A 12,887-nucleotide genomic window follows, 5' to 3' on the forward strand; every position below is an offset into this window, starting at 1 on the left:
TCAGTTTTTGAGGCACGACACCATGAGAGGTAGTGAGGAGACAGCGAGGTGTCTAAAGGGCGCCTTCTTCTTCAGTAGACGTGATATCTCAAACGATCCAATCGGAAGGTCGATTTGAATGTGCTGAAGGCGTGAGCTGCGAGCGTAGAGAGGATATTCAGTCACCAGAGAGGTCATTCTTGGAATGCTTCCCACAGTACGCCTATGAGTTTGCAACTCAGCGCTAAACTCGCACGAGGAGTTGTTGCACTTTCTTGAGCACATCCATGCCACATTATCCGCGATCATCAGCTCAATCTCGCGCTGTAGATCGATGCTGAGGCCTCTTCCTGCTTCCTGCTGATTCTGCAGACGCAGGATTCTCGCTTGCAACTCGTGATTAATGAGATAGAGTATCATAAGGTCAAATTTCGACACCTCCATTGGTGGAACTTCACAGATAACATTGCCATTCATTCGGCAGGGTAGTGAAGGTCTAGGATGGGCGCACATTTCCAATTCTTCATCAGGAAAGATTTTAGAACGCAGGGTCACGGTGTAGGTGCATTCTGTCGACCTGCGTCGAATGATATCGTGGTTTCTGCACTCCGGAGCGTCAATAAACTCTTCACAATCGATGGACTCTGGAAGTAAGTCCTCCCAGGATTGGAGGCCGTGAGCCTTGTTATCGGAGGGAGGCAGAACAACAGCCAGACTGGCGAAGAGGTTGTGGAGCACAAGGAGGAGGACGAGGATGGGCGAGCGTCGGTTGAAGGTCATGTTGAGGAGAAACGGCTGCGCGCAAATAAACATGCCTGTAGTGGTTATGAAGGTCAAGAGCGTGCGACAGTGGCTTATAAGGATGACTGTGCACGCACCTACGCACGCGCGCACACACACTCGCTACGTGTGTGCGTGTGTGTGCGCTCAATGCTGTCTATCATACAAACATCCACCTACAGTCTGCATGAAGGCTTCCATTAAGTCATCCTACAACCGTACAACTTCACCCTGGCACAAATTTGTCCACTGCCGAAACGAGGGCGTGAACGGATGCCTGTTTTGTCCCACGGCGGAGAGAGGGAACTGATCTTGGGGAAGTGAAGAGGTCCACCCCTCCAGTGGGCATCCTTTTGTTGCATTTTTTGCTGTATCCACTACACGTGGGGCCTATAACTTTTCTACTTATTCCAGTCAAGTAAAACTTTGATTTTGGTCGGATCCACCGGTGCCAGGAGATTGCGTTTACTAGGTGAAGAGCAACCGAATGAATTCGTGCGGATTGACTAACAACTACAGAAAGCTCCTTCAGATAGTCTGTTCACTGGAAGTATCACCAATTCAATCTACTATTCTTTTTCAACAAGACACAGGTTTACTATGAATTTCACCTTTATGGAGCTCTTTATAGTAGAAGGGTGAGATGGGTGGTGAATATTCGGAGACTAACTCGGTAATACAAAAGCCATTTTGCATCACAAATCGGATACACAGTCGGATATCCAGCAAAAGGTCTTAAAGGGATGACACGATCTCATTACATGAGAGAAGGCAAGAAAAAATTGACAACTTTGGCCTTATCTTCTAATGCTTGGCATGTGATAATCCTCTCCCGTGTACCTCCTAATTAATAGCTACCACAAATTTCCATACCCACTCAGTTCAGGTGCCATATCATTGTTTTACCACCAAACAGGCTATACGAGAGCGACAAGTGCTCTTGACACCTCCATCTCGAATTGAGATGTCAATCGTGACACTGAGCGCTTCGTTATAAAGAATAGGGAATGGGGGATCATCATTCAGGTGAGGTAACTTGGAGCTAGGATCGAGGGAAATGGGTGGTGCTTTCCGCTACTACAAGAAGAAGTGGAGAGTGTGAGAGAGGGAGAGAGTGATAAAAGTAGGACTGTGCCGATGCGTTGGGTAAAACTATGATTTCCAATAGATCTGAGCAATCAGGTCTTTGGTGGACTAAAGGCGTCAATGCTGCAAGCTATAGTGAAAACCACACGGGATCTTTTAATCATTCGCTGCTATAATCTGGCATTTGACACGGTTTTGAGCGGCTATAGTAAACAAGTAATTGTAAATAGTAAAGGTGTCGGCTATGTTTCACACGTGGAGGAAGGATTGCTTGAATTATGGTTTCACCTTCTGCGTTAACGGCCACCATGCTCTCATGCAGCCTTCCAACCGCAACGGCATCAGTGCTAAAACCACTGGATTTTATTTTGAGAAATTAGGTCTACTGAGAGGTAACTTGCTTTAGTGCCTACTCCAACAATCTCTACTACCTCTGCTATTTTTAAATGCAGGTTTTTTCACTTCAAAGACTGCATGAAACTTCAACAGAACAGAGTGTGCCTTCAGGTGGTGGTGGTGATCTAGATTTGTCACTTGGCTGGATGCAAACGATGCAAGGGCCAGATAAATACATGGAACCCTAGGTGATGTACAGAAGATCGGTTGACTCCCCCTCTTCTTCTTAAATAATAGGAGTATTCGGCATTAAGGCACAAGCAAAAAAGTCCCTTAAAGGCTATAAAGGGAAATGCATGTTATGGCATTAGACTCACTTGTAGAGATGACTTGCCACACAGAGGTCGCCTTTTCAATAGGAGGGTTGATGAAGAGTTGCATGTCCCCTCGAAGTAAGAAGCCGCCTTTATAACCGAGGCGGTGGCGTCCATCCTCCCTCCTGATTGGCTTATTCGAAAGTGCGCGCGTGTGTGTGCGCAGTTTATGCGCACACACACGCGCGCACTTTGATTCTCATCTTTCAGCCTTTTGTATTTTAATTATTGTTGCTGGATACTACGAGCAATTTTCTGGGAGTTGTGAATTATGCCAAACAGCCATGAGGGACACTTGTTGTGACTCCTAAAATTGGGGAAATTCCTTCATTCATGAGGCGAAGTTCGCCGCCCTCTATGGGCATCAATCAAGTAGATGCCAATAGGTGACAGTGAGGCACTATATTCTTCTGTTCAGCGGCTACAAGGAACCCTTTTTTTGCACCCGCCTGTGATTCTGCTGTTTTATACTTGCAGGAGCTCGGGGTGGACCGACGACAGAAGATTGCTTCGAGGGCGAACTTTCAATATTCGGTCTTAATGGATTTCTGGCACTTTTAACAATGAAGTAAGGCTAGAATGTTTCCAACAACTGAAATAGTTTTTATAATTTATTGTAATTGCTGGCTGTTCTACAAAGTGGAAGAGGGTGCACCTTTTCAGGATGGCCTAGGGAAATGCGGAAATAATTTCTATGGATCCGCAAGAGGGAGAGTTCAAACTGCATGCACTTTGGCTCTGATTCTTGAAATGCCTGCCTTGATAGCTTAAACCACACACACCGACCACTTTGTAGAGCAAAAAGGATTAAAAGTTCTTTTATTTCATGATGGAAAAACTGGTGCGTTGACACATTACCACTGACCTGTGATGTGGACTTAAACGACTCGGACTGGGCTAGAAATGGAATAGTAAACCCCGACTCCCGAATTTGCTGCATAGTTATCAATTTCTAAGCTTCATGAGATAAAATGTAAAGTTACCTAAGAATGGAGGTGGTTCGACTTGTGGGCTTTCACCAGTAGAAAGTCACGACGTCACTGGCGTTTTGTGATCCACAATGGCAAAGCCAACAGTCCAACTCGGTTGTTTGCTATCGAGGACAAATAAAGCCAGTGCTACATCGAGTAGTGGATCAACAATTTGACCATTTAAGTTATTACACGGAATTGAAGCCTCAAGGCAGTCCATCAGTCCATCTGGCGGAAGAATCGCTTTGATACTACAAGTTGCGCACTTTCCGAATTCCCACAGAATCGGCCAGCGACTTTGCCTTCCCGTAGGAGGAATGGAAAATTATCATTGTCCCTTTAAATTTCTCCGGTGCATCCCACACAAAGTTTGGTATTTTTGGAGGGCTGACAATTTCGGGAAGTGCCCGAGTGATTTGTGGCTGGCCTGGGGACTCCAGTGGAGGCAATTTTAGTGGTTTGGAATTGTCGCTAATTTTTAAATTGATATCACATTTATTTAAGCTGCGCTTTTAAGATGCCTTTACTGGGGAAACAGTTCACTCGTGGGCATGTTACTAAATCGGGTTGCCTCCGTGGGCTGGGTCCAGAGTGGATAACATTTGTTCATCCTCAGCTCCAGAGGATGGGCACTTCCCAACCCACCTGTGAAGACCACGTTATCACCGAGGTCGATTACAAATATTTTTGAAGAGGATCGGGAATGTCACCCACACTAATCATACATCCTCCCCATCATCAGAAGTTCATCTCTTCGGCCATAGGATTGCTGACTCTGCTGCGCTTTAGCTCCAAGCGATGGCGATTTGGCACCAGTTGAATTGCTGGGTAAACATTGGATGCAGTTAAGGGGGTTTGGGAACTGGGCCTGACACCATTATTCAAAAAGGAACAGATTAGGAGGCCATCATGGCCCTAAGCCTTAAATTTATCTGCAGATTGAAGTGCACTTTTGTTAATTGCACTTTTCCCCAATTACTGCCACAAGAAGGACTGAAATCGGACCATGAGAGGGCCATGGGAAAAGTTATTTCCCTCATATTATGGGATTCATGTATTTTCAGTTCTCAGGGTGCTTACACACAAGGTTACCTTCAAGAAAGAACTATTGCGCATTCTTCGTCCTTTTTGGAGGAAAAAGATCTCCCACTGGATTTGCGGCTTTCAAAATAAGTTTCAGTGACCCAAGCCTCTAGTTATTTACCACAGACGAGTGCTCTCTTTCCACTTTGTACCCTTCTGGTTTATTTACCTCCCGAAAGAAGTGTATTTGACATTTTTAATTAGGTAAATAACTTCGGCTTGCAGATTTAATGAAGTTGGTATTGTTTGATTGACAAAACCCCAGTGCTGTGGAGCCTAAGGTTGAACAATCGCCTAGTAAGCTGGACTGGCCTTTCCACCCACCGATCCTATTCTTTCATCCGTTTTTGCCCCCAGTAATGGACACATCAACGACACCCCACAATTATTTACATAATAAAAGGGATCGGTTAAGGTAACGCCATGTTTGTATACCGAGATAAACGGTTGATCAATGGTTTATTAATAACGCATAGCTGCCAGGGTTTAATAAAACAGATATGGTCCGCATGAAATCAAAACCCTTGCTTTCACAGTCATTGTTTTCACTAGTCGATCACTTAAATTGTGGCCGAATTCAGCATTAGCATTGGTACCGACCGCTTTTTTTCACCTCCTCGGGAAGAATTTTGTCCTGCAAGAGAGGAATTGCTGATTCAATGACGGAGGGTCTAGAGCGCGGAGGCCCTCGATTTCGGGATACTAAATAAGTCTGAGTGTTTCGGCCTTGGTGTTTCTCCCCTCCACCTCAGCTTTCAAAGCCTTGGAATAAGCGGACAAGGAAATGCTTTATGGGATAGGGATAAATAAAGTGGTTAAGCGTGCTCAGGGTAGGTTCCTCCAACCCCTAGAGAGACAATGCCGTCCAATCTGCTATGAGGTTCCTGTTTACTGACCGACTCACACCTCAGCGAAAGCCACCGTACATTTAAGAGGGAACAGGTGAATGGATGATCCAACAGTCCTTTGACTTTTTTGGGGTAATTTAAGCTCTCCTTATCAAAAAACGCCATCAGAGGTCCCTAGCGGAGCGCAAGTGAACCTCATTAAGGTGGAAGGATCGCGAATTCACTTGCCTGCTTGTTTCTGTCCTACCTAAGATGTCCCTAGATGATGTCCTCCACTATGGACTGTTTAACTGGGGGAAAGACTCCAACTCGTGATAAAGGTTGCAAACAAAAAGGGTCACTTTCTTTGTGTAATTTAAAAATAGTTTCTTACGCAACTTTTGAAGAAGTTCACGCTATACTGTGGCTCGTTTTACTACTCCCTTCGTAAAGGACCCTAGTACAAAGGACCAAAATAGCATTCAGAGTGACTGGGTGCTACTTGAAGGTTTTTGACTAAGTAGAAGTAGCAAATGTCCTTTCCGTCTCCATTTCAACCCAGTGAATTGCACTTTTGCGCTTTCTATGTAGCGAATACCTTGGTACACTTCCCCCATCCTTCCATGTAACCCCGTATTTACTTATTGTACCACCGACAATGCGTCTCACTAGCTTTATTAAAAACGTGAATTAAACAACGTTTTAGTGGATAATTAAACAAATTGGCTGTGTAGTTAGTCCTGACGGTACTTACTACTTCCTATTGGATCTGCTATACCGAAGGGTCGCGAGTTCCGTGTCTGGGTGCCGCGGACGAATCGGGGAGGGGGTAGGAATCGGGGCACTCAACTTAATGATAGGTTACTGAAACTTAATTGCGACTTTTCCATTGATAACGTAAATTCTTCCACTAACGAGCACCTACGGGACGCGTTGGATCCTCCCTTCTGACCTCCTCAAAATTGTGCAGCGTTAAGAACACACTTGGACCTAAAAACTCCAAACCTCACATTGGCTACCCATCTCCCATCCCAATCCTCCACAGTAAAGAGTCTGCCAAGATACATTGAACAAAGTTCAAACTGACTGGAGGAGGAAGGTGATTGTGCTTGCCTGTGCAGAAGTTGGTGGCAGCCAAGACAACCCTCCACCGAGCGGACGGCGAGCCGTGACTCACCGCTAAAGTACGCGGGCCGAGTGGCAGAACCACGGTGAGTGATTTATGGCTCCACCAGCAAACAAACATACTCACGGCGTGTGTGTAGATGTGTTTGTGTGAAGTACTTTAAGAAAATACACATTTCTCATTCACCTAAAAGGTCCCATCGCTGGACAACGCCAACGTCGAGATGATGAGAAATCGGTTTTTAAGTGGGGAGCCTCCGTCTGCTACCCTCTTCTTTTTCTTTTTTTTTCTCACGACATTTGATGTCTTCGTTTTTGAAAAGGAGACTGTCTTTTTGGACACGATGACTGACTTGAAGGAGGTAGAATACAGCAGCGAATTCGGTATCCTTCACAAACTGGTTTGGCTAATATTAGGGATTACAAATAAAACTTGTGCTTCCATCTTTGTTTACACAGAAAGTGAATGGATAAACTTTACACTAGAAAAATCCCGTCAATTTATTGTGTTTTCTTGAATCTCCTGACAATTTCTGATACTAATTGCTTCCTCCGTGTTAAAGGAACGTCAAAAGGTAGAGGCCTGCGGTGGCGCAGCGGTTTTTCCCTATTAGTAAACATATTTAAGAAATACTATTTAAGGAAAACACCTGGTAAGAGTAGTTACATAAATTTTATTGGCACTTGTAAGCGTACAATTTACTAATTCCCACCTGTGTCTACTTATTTAGCGCATCAGTAGTGTAAATCTAATGACGCGTCACTGAAAGAAAGCGTTGGAAATCGGTGCCCTGATTTTAGTAAAAATAATAAAATTACTTGGCAGAGACCGCAGACCCAGCTTTTATTGCACTGGCTAGTGTTTTTTATACTGGTCTTCTCATCATATCTTATTTATGCTGGAAGGGCTCTAGCAGTTAGCGATCGCTCCTTTGAATCCACTGCTCAGCAGGCATTGACTCACCCTGATGAGCGACTGGAAAGACGGTGGAAAACGAATTTTGGGATTGCTAAATGCCTGGAAATAAGGTGTTTGGGCAACTGCAGCCACATACTACTTATTGTCGAAATCAACGTCCAAATGGTGCCATTTAATGGACTCATTTTATCTACAGCCAGTTAACAACATTGTTTAGTTACAATTTTTTATGAGACATGTGACAATTTGAGGTCTTTAAGGCCAAAAATATGCTAAAATATATCAAACTTCGATTGAAGAATGGAAAAAGTAGGCATACAAACGTCAGTTCCTGAATTACTCTATTCCATGCTTCTGGGAAAATAGCCTATTAAGATTCTGCTCTGACTGTTGAATCGTTGCCTACTAATGTGATGAAGAGGCAAAATGCAGAAGTAGGCCAGCGTTTGGGGATCCAACAAGAAAGACCCAACTGTCGACTCTCACTGATACACCCGCGTAGCTTCCAAACGCACCAGAGCGCATGTGTTATTTTAACTTACATTAGGCTTGTTTCGATGTCAGAATTGCGCCGCTTTTCTGGTCAACCGCTAACACACATACACGGCAGGGTCGTGTACTTTTGCCGCCTCGAAAGAACATTCTAACCGGGACTGTTGCCAGACTCCTAGTGCGCTGTTTTTTCTCAGCAGACAATGTTAGTTTCTTAAGTGTCGATCGTGAATGCGTACATCCGTTTTTTTCCTATCTTCCACCGTATTCACACCTTTTCAATAGTCCTCTCCTAGGCTAGAATTTTCCTTTTATTAGCTCGTAATACGTTGGCTCATCTCTGGTTTATGCTTAAGTAGTAAGGGCGTTTGCAAACCTACATTTATACGATATCGAAGTGAAGCTAATAGCGATTATAGCAGATTTTTGATGGGCTGCTTTTTGGTAGCTTTGGATACGCTTGAGAGGCAATTACCACCACAAACGGTACCACATTTTGATTAATTGGAAGACGCTACTGATATTATTATCAGTAGACTTAAGAACTGTAAACCATTCAAGGAAATGGAAAAAAGGAGAATTTGAGGCCAAATGTCATCTCCTTCTTCATCACCAATCACTAAAATGCTTAGCCGACATTTCCATTTGATCTAGCCGCAAGCCCTACCTATTAAATAGTCTTTTCACTTGTCTAATTCGCTTCCATAAACAATCTTTGATTTAGTCAAACAAATAATCCGAGATTTTTAAAATGAAGTAAACAACAGTTTGTATCTTGCAAGTCGTAAAGTAGCGGTGACATTTTAGTATAAATAGGTGGATATATTTACGTGTGTGTGTGAGTGCGTGTATCAAAGGTGGAGTTGTGCGGGTGAGAATTAACACCATATGGAGCATCATAATAGTTATTTTCGACCATATTGTCTGATCAAATAATCTCTGTACTTTGGTTTGTAACATTTTACTTGCCGATGCCACCCTCTCTCACTTCTGCTCCTCCGCCTCCGCCACTTTCGCCCATCCACCCCGCTGTTTCAATTTGCCCCCAACTAACGGGAAGGGAAGACTCTAGATGATATCGGGTGTTTAAAAGGGGAAAATTTTCAATCATAACAATGTCTGTTTATACTCCTGATGTAACGAAAGTACAAGCAGTATCTTCTGTCTCTTTTGTGCTTGCGCTCGGGAAGCTTGTGGCGTCACATCATCGAAGAAAGGACGAAATCAGTAAGAGGTGGATACAGCACACACACACATCAAAGCCATCGTCTTTATCAGCCAATATACAAGGCTTTTTTCCTGCCATCTGCTTAATTTTTATGCTTTCCCGTATACTTAAGAAAAAAATTTGGACTATAATATTGAAAATCCTAGAGTGAGTGTCAAATTTGCACAACTCTACGGCGAACGGAGGGTGATTAAAATTGTAACAACTTACCGATGAGTTGTTGCATTGCTAAAAAAAGACTAGTGTGAAATTTTATTGTCCACGCTTTAATATTTACGCATCCTGGCCTAATTTTAATCGGCCCTCAGACTCCACGCCCCAAACCATGATTGCGTTGGCATTGGGGGGAATAAACGACTTTGCTTATTTTAAGGATCGAATACTGAACACCTTCTTTGTAACAGCGGTGGCTTCACTAAACTTTTTATACTAACAAATGTCTCAGTCACATTTATGGGAAAAACTTGAAGATATGGATAAAAAGAGGGCGCTGTAAAACCCAGACAAGAAGGCGTGATGTTGATGGTACAAAAAAATGTTTGTTATACTTCAATTGTTTTCTTAACTCTGTGATTTGATTACGCGGGTACTTAAGACTCCGTCTTTGTAATTCCACTGGGCGCCATAGCCTCTGGGACATGCCAGCCGCCCTCCAGCCCTTCTTTACGTCGACTTCAAGGACGACTCATGGTGCTACGTTGATAACAGCTGAAAGCGAACGCGATCCTCAAAGGCAACTACCCTGACTCCCATCTCTGAATGCTAAACCTTAATGTGACGTTGGAAGGGCACATGCTGATGATTGGCCCCTACTAAAAGGGGCCAATTCCACCTCCTGCGCAAATGCTATCAACTACTGAAGCTGCACTAACCGTTAACTTATCCGAAAGGGTTCGTTAAGGAGCTGTCTTCCGCAGCCGCATGAGGATGTCAATGAGGCGAACTCGTGGCACTTCTTCCACCTCCCCACTAGCTGGATAGAACCCACACAGATATGTCTGGACATAGTGAAAAGGACTGACACATGCAAAACCTCATCCTCACGAAATTATTTCAAACTCTATTTCTCATTAAATAACTCAGCTTTTAGGCCAGTGTTTTGATGACTGACAATGGACATACGCGACAGCCTGCACATCTCGCTCGCCCTCAATACAGTTGTCAAACAGGATGAATCTCCTGACCCAGTGAAGGTGCCAAGAGGGATCAGTGGAGTTGAGGTCGAATGTCTCCTCGTTTGCACCCGAGTTCGAATACCGACGCGGTTGGTGCGTAGGTGCTTCGCCTTACAGCACCGACTAAGCTTTGATCGCCGACACGGAAGGTTGACCGAGGAGGGTCTGTGTAATGTGTTGATTGTTTAAATTCTTGTTTTGATTTCGTTGGCACTCAAGACTGCACCTTTTTTTACTTTTACTGGGTGGCGTGGATTTCGCTCCATGCTAGTAGCCCCTTGGCCCTTCGATACTTCGGCTATACTTCCAACTCGCTGCAAGTTGAATTGTACCCCTCTTTTCATATTGGCAACTAAGATTGTTTTGTTTGAGTCTGTCCTCCAAAAATAGTTGCCAATCACAAAATAGTCACCTATTTTGTTCCACAAAAGTACTCGTTCGTAAATAATGGGAGGCCATTCCTTGTAAAACTCCACCCTAGCGCTAATAGGGGAAGACGGTGGTGGGCATTAACACTATGGGAGCCACGATTAATTCATTTAATGAGTAGGTCTGCATTATCTTCATGAAAAACAATAGCAATATATACCAAAATCTTGTCTATCTAAGGAGGCAGTTTTATGAGTGGATACCAAAAATAGTTACCAAAAGGAGAAGGAAAGAACATTTGTACGGCCAATCAGTGGTGGAGAATATTCCAACCAATCAACTGTAAACTTGCAGTTTCATTAAAGCGCCTTTGAAACTTAAATATAACCAAGAGGCTAAAAAAACATCTTTTGAAGAACATTTGTCTATTAAATAGACTTTCTATTCTTTTTTTCCACTTTAGACGCTGCAAAACCAACCCCTGAATCCACTGATCCGCAAGACTGCGCTTCTAAATACGAATGTCAGTGACGCGATCCTGTAACGTGATCCGGTAACGTGATCCCGACGAGCTCTAAGTATTGCGTCAATCAAGAGCTACTTTTGTACGCAATAAGTTAGCAAACTCAGCTTGAATTCTAGCCATTAGTACGGCCGCGGTGTCACTCGAATGTCAACTGGCAAATGAATGACCGCCTACGACGTTGTATCTTGCGGCTTTTGAAGCGATAGGGATTCCATGTTTTCCCAGAGCATATGAAATATTCAGAGCTGTGTGGCGCTAGTAAGATTGTATACCCTAGCTACTTCAAAAAGTGAGTTAATATTTCTGAGTATAGGCCATGCTACAGATTTCAAGCCAACCGACTTCTCCTTCAGTTTAACACCGAAAAATGGCGAAAAGGTGAGGAATTTATCCCCAAAACCCTTCCAATTAAGCAGAGCTATCACGTGAAGGTGGTTTAATTCCCACTGTCAGGACCTTTAACCTACGGTAGCTTTCCCGTACTTTTTGAGGACTGATAAAGGTACTTCACAAATAAATTTTGCCCTTTCAAAATCCTGGAACAAAAAAGAAGTAATTTTATTCAGAATCGGTAAAGCACTTGAATAGTTTTTTTCTTCTCTAGCCCTCGGTTTTAGTAACGACAAATGAGGCCCTTGCCTGGCAGCCTGGCCTCTGAACCATGCCAGTAGCCTCCAAGCTCTTCTATAGGTCAACAATACATATTCTGGCTTCTTTCGCCTCCAGAGAAGTCTCAGGGTGCAAAAAATGAGCCCAAGTCTTGGACAAAAAAAGGTATTATCATAGTGCTGCGTCCTCGAGATAGGACCGAGGGGTAGCGGACGTGAACGCGATACTGCGGCCCCTCGGTGGGAACCGAAATAGTAAGTCCCTCATTACCTAAAAAAAAACATAACAAAAGTCTTTCTTTATCACTTCCTGCTAGAGTAGGAAGGGGAAAAAGTTATGCATTTTAGAAGACTTAAAAATGGTTGTTTTTACTCACCGTTTACTTGTTGACCACCTGAAATAAATGTAGCCGTTGGTCAGGTTATCTGTGTTTCAAGAATAACCTCTCGGAATCTACTTTAAACTGCAGTTTGGGCTATTTTATGGCTAAGGAAATTTCGCTGAAAAAGCGCATTTCTTTGCTTTCCAGGATAGGAGGGGTTATGGATTCGGGGATTCTCCAAATCCCAGAATTTCGTGGCTGATATCTACCACCCATCCAACCAATTCCTTGGGGACTCACGTTGCTGGTGATTAGTAAAATAGTGGGCCGTTTTTTGAGGCGACTACACTAAAAGCTGCTTTGCATTAACCCTTTCTCTCCTCTCAAGCCCGCCCTTCGTCCCCTCTCCTAACCCCACCCTCTGCACTATTAACTTGTTAAGAATTTGTCTAGTAAAATATTTATGCTACTAATGGATAAATTAGGCACAACAATCTTAATTGTGCATCGTTCAAGATAAAATAGTCCAACAAAAGCACTTTCTGTTAAAAGCTGGCAACAATAAGTGGGGCATATTAATCGAGGATTTCTCGTCCAATTTGCTCTGCTGCTATTTGAAACTGGAGACATTGAAACCAAATCCTACAAACTCTAAAGGGAGAGGTCAAGGCGAAAGATATTTTCTC

The 12,887-nt window shown here is 43.5% G+C and overlaps 2 protein-coding genes across 2 annotated transcripts; both read right to left on the minus strand. All coding sequences in view use genetic code 11, as the record gives it.

The window, feature by feature from the left end:
* EGR_04859 (hypothetical protein) lies at positions 1-2,672 on the minus strand (the record flags this gene model as incomplete). Its single annotated transcript, XM_024494108.1, has 3 exons — positions 1-774; positions 1,666-1,833; positions 2,559-2,672. The coding sequence occupies 3 exons, from the start codon at positions 2,670-2,672 to the stop codon at positions 1-3; spliced, it is 1,056 nt and encodes a 351-aa protein (XP_024351497.1).
* A 4,638-nt stretch (positions 2,673-7,310) lies between these two features.
* Positions 7,311-12,831, minus strand: EGR_04860 (hypothetical protein; the record flags this gene model as incomplete). Its single annotated transcript, XM_024494109.1, has 3 exons — positions 7,311-7,352; positions 11,093-11,169; positions 12,636-12,831. 3 exons carry the CDS (start codon positions 12,829-12,831, stop codon positions 7,311-7,313), a joined length of 315 nt encoding a protein of 104 aa, XP_024351498.1.
* Between the last annotated feature and the right edge of the window lie 56 nt (positions 12,832-12,887).

This window comes from Echinococcus granulosus (genome assembly GCF_000524195.1).
Source record: "Echinococcus granulosus chromosome Unknown EG_S00032, whole genome shotgun sequence".
Lineage (NCBI taxonomy): Eukaryota > Metazoa > Platyhelminthes > Cestoda > Cyclophyllidea > Taeniidae > Echinococcus > Echinococcus granulosus.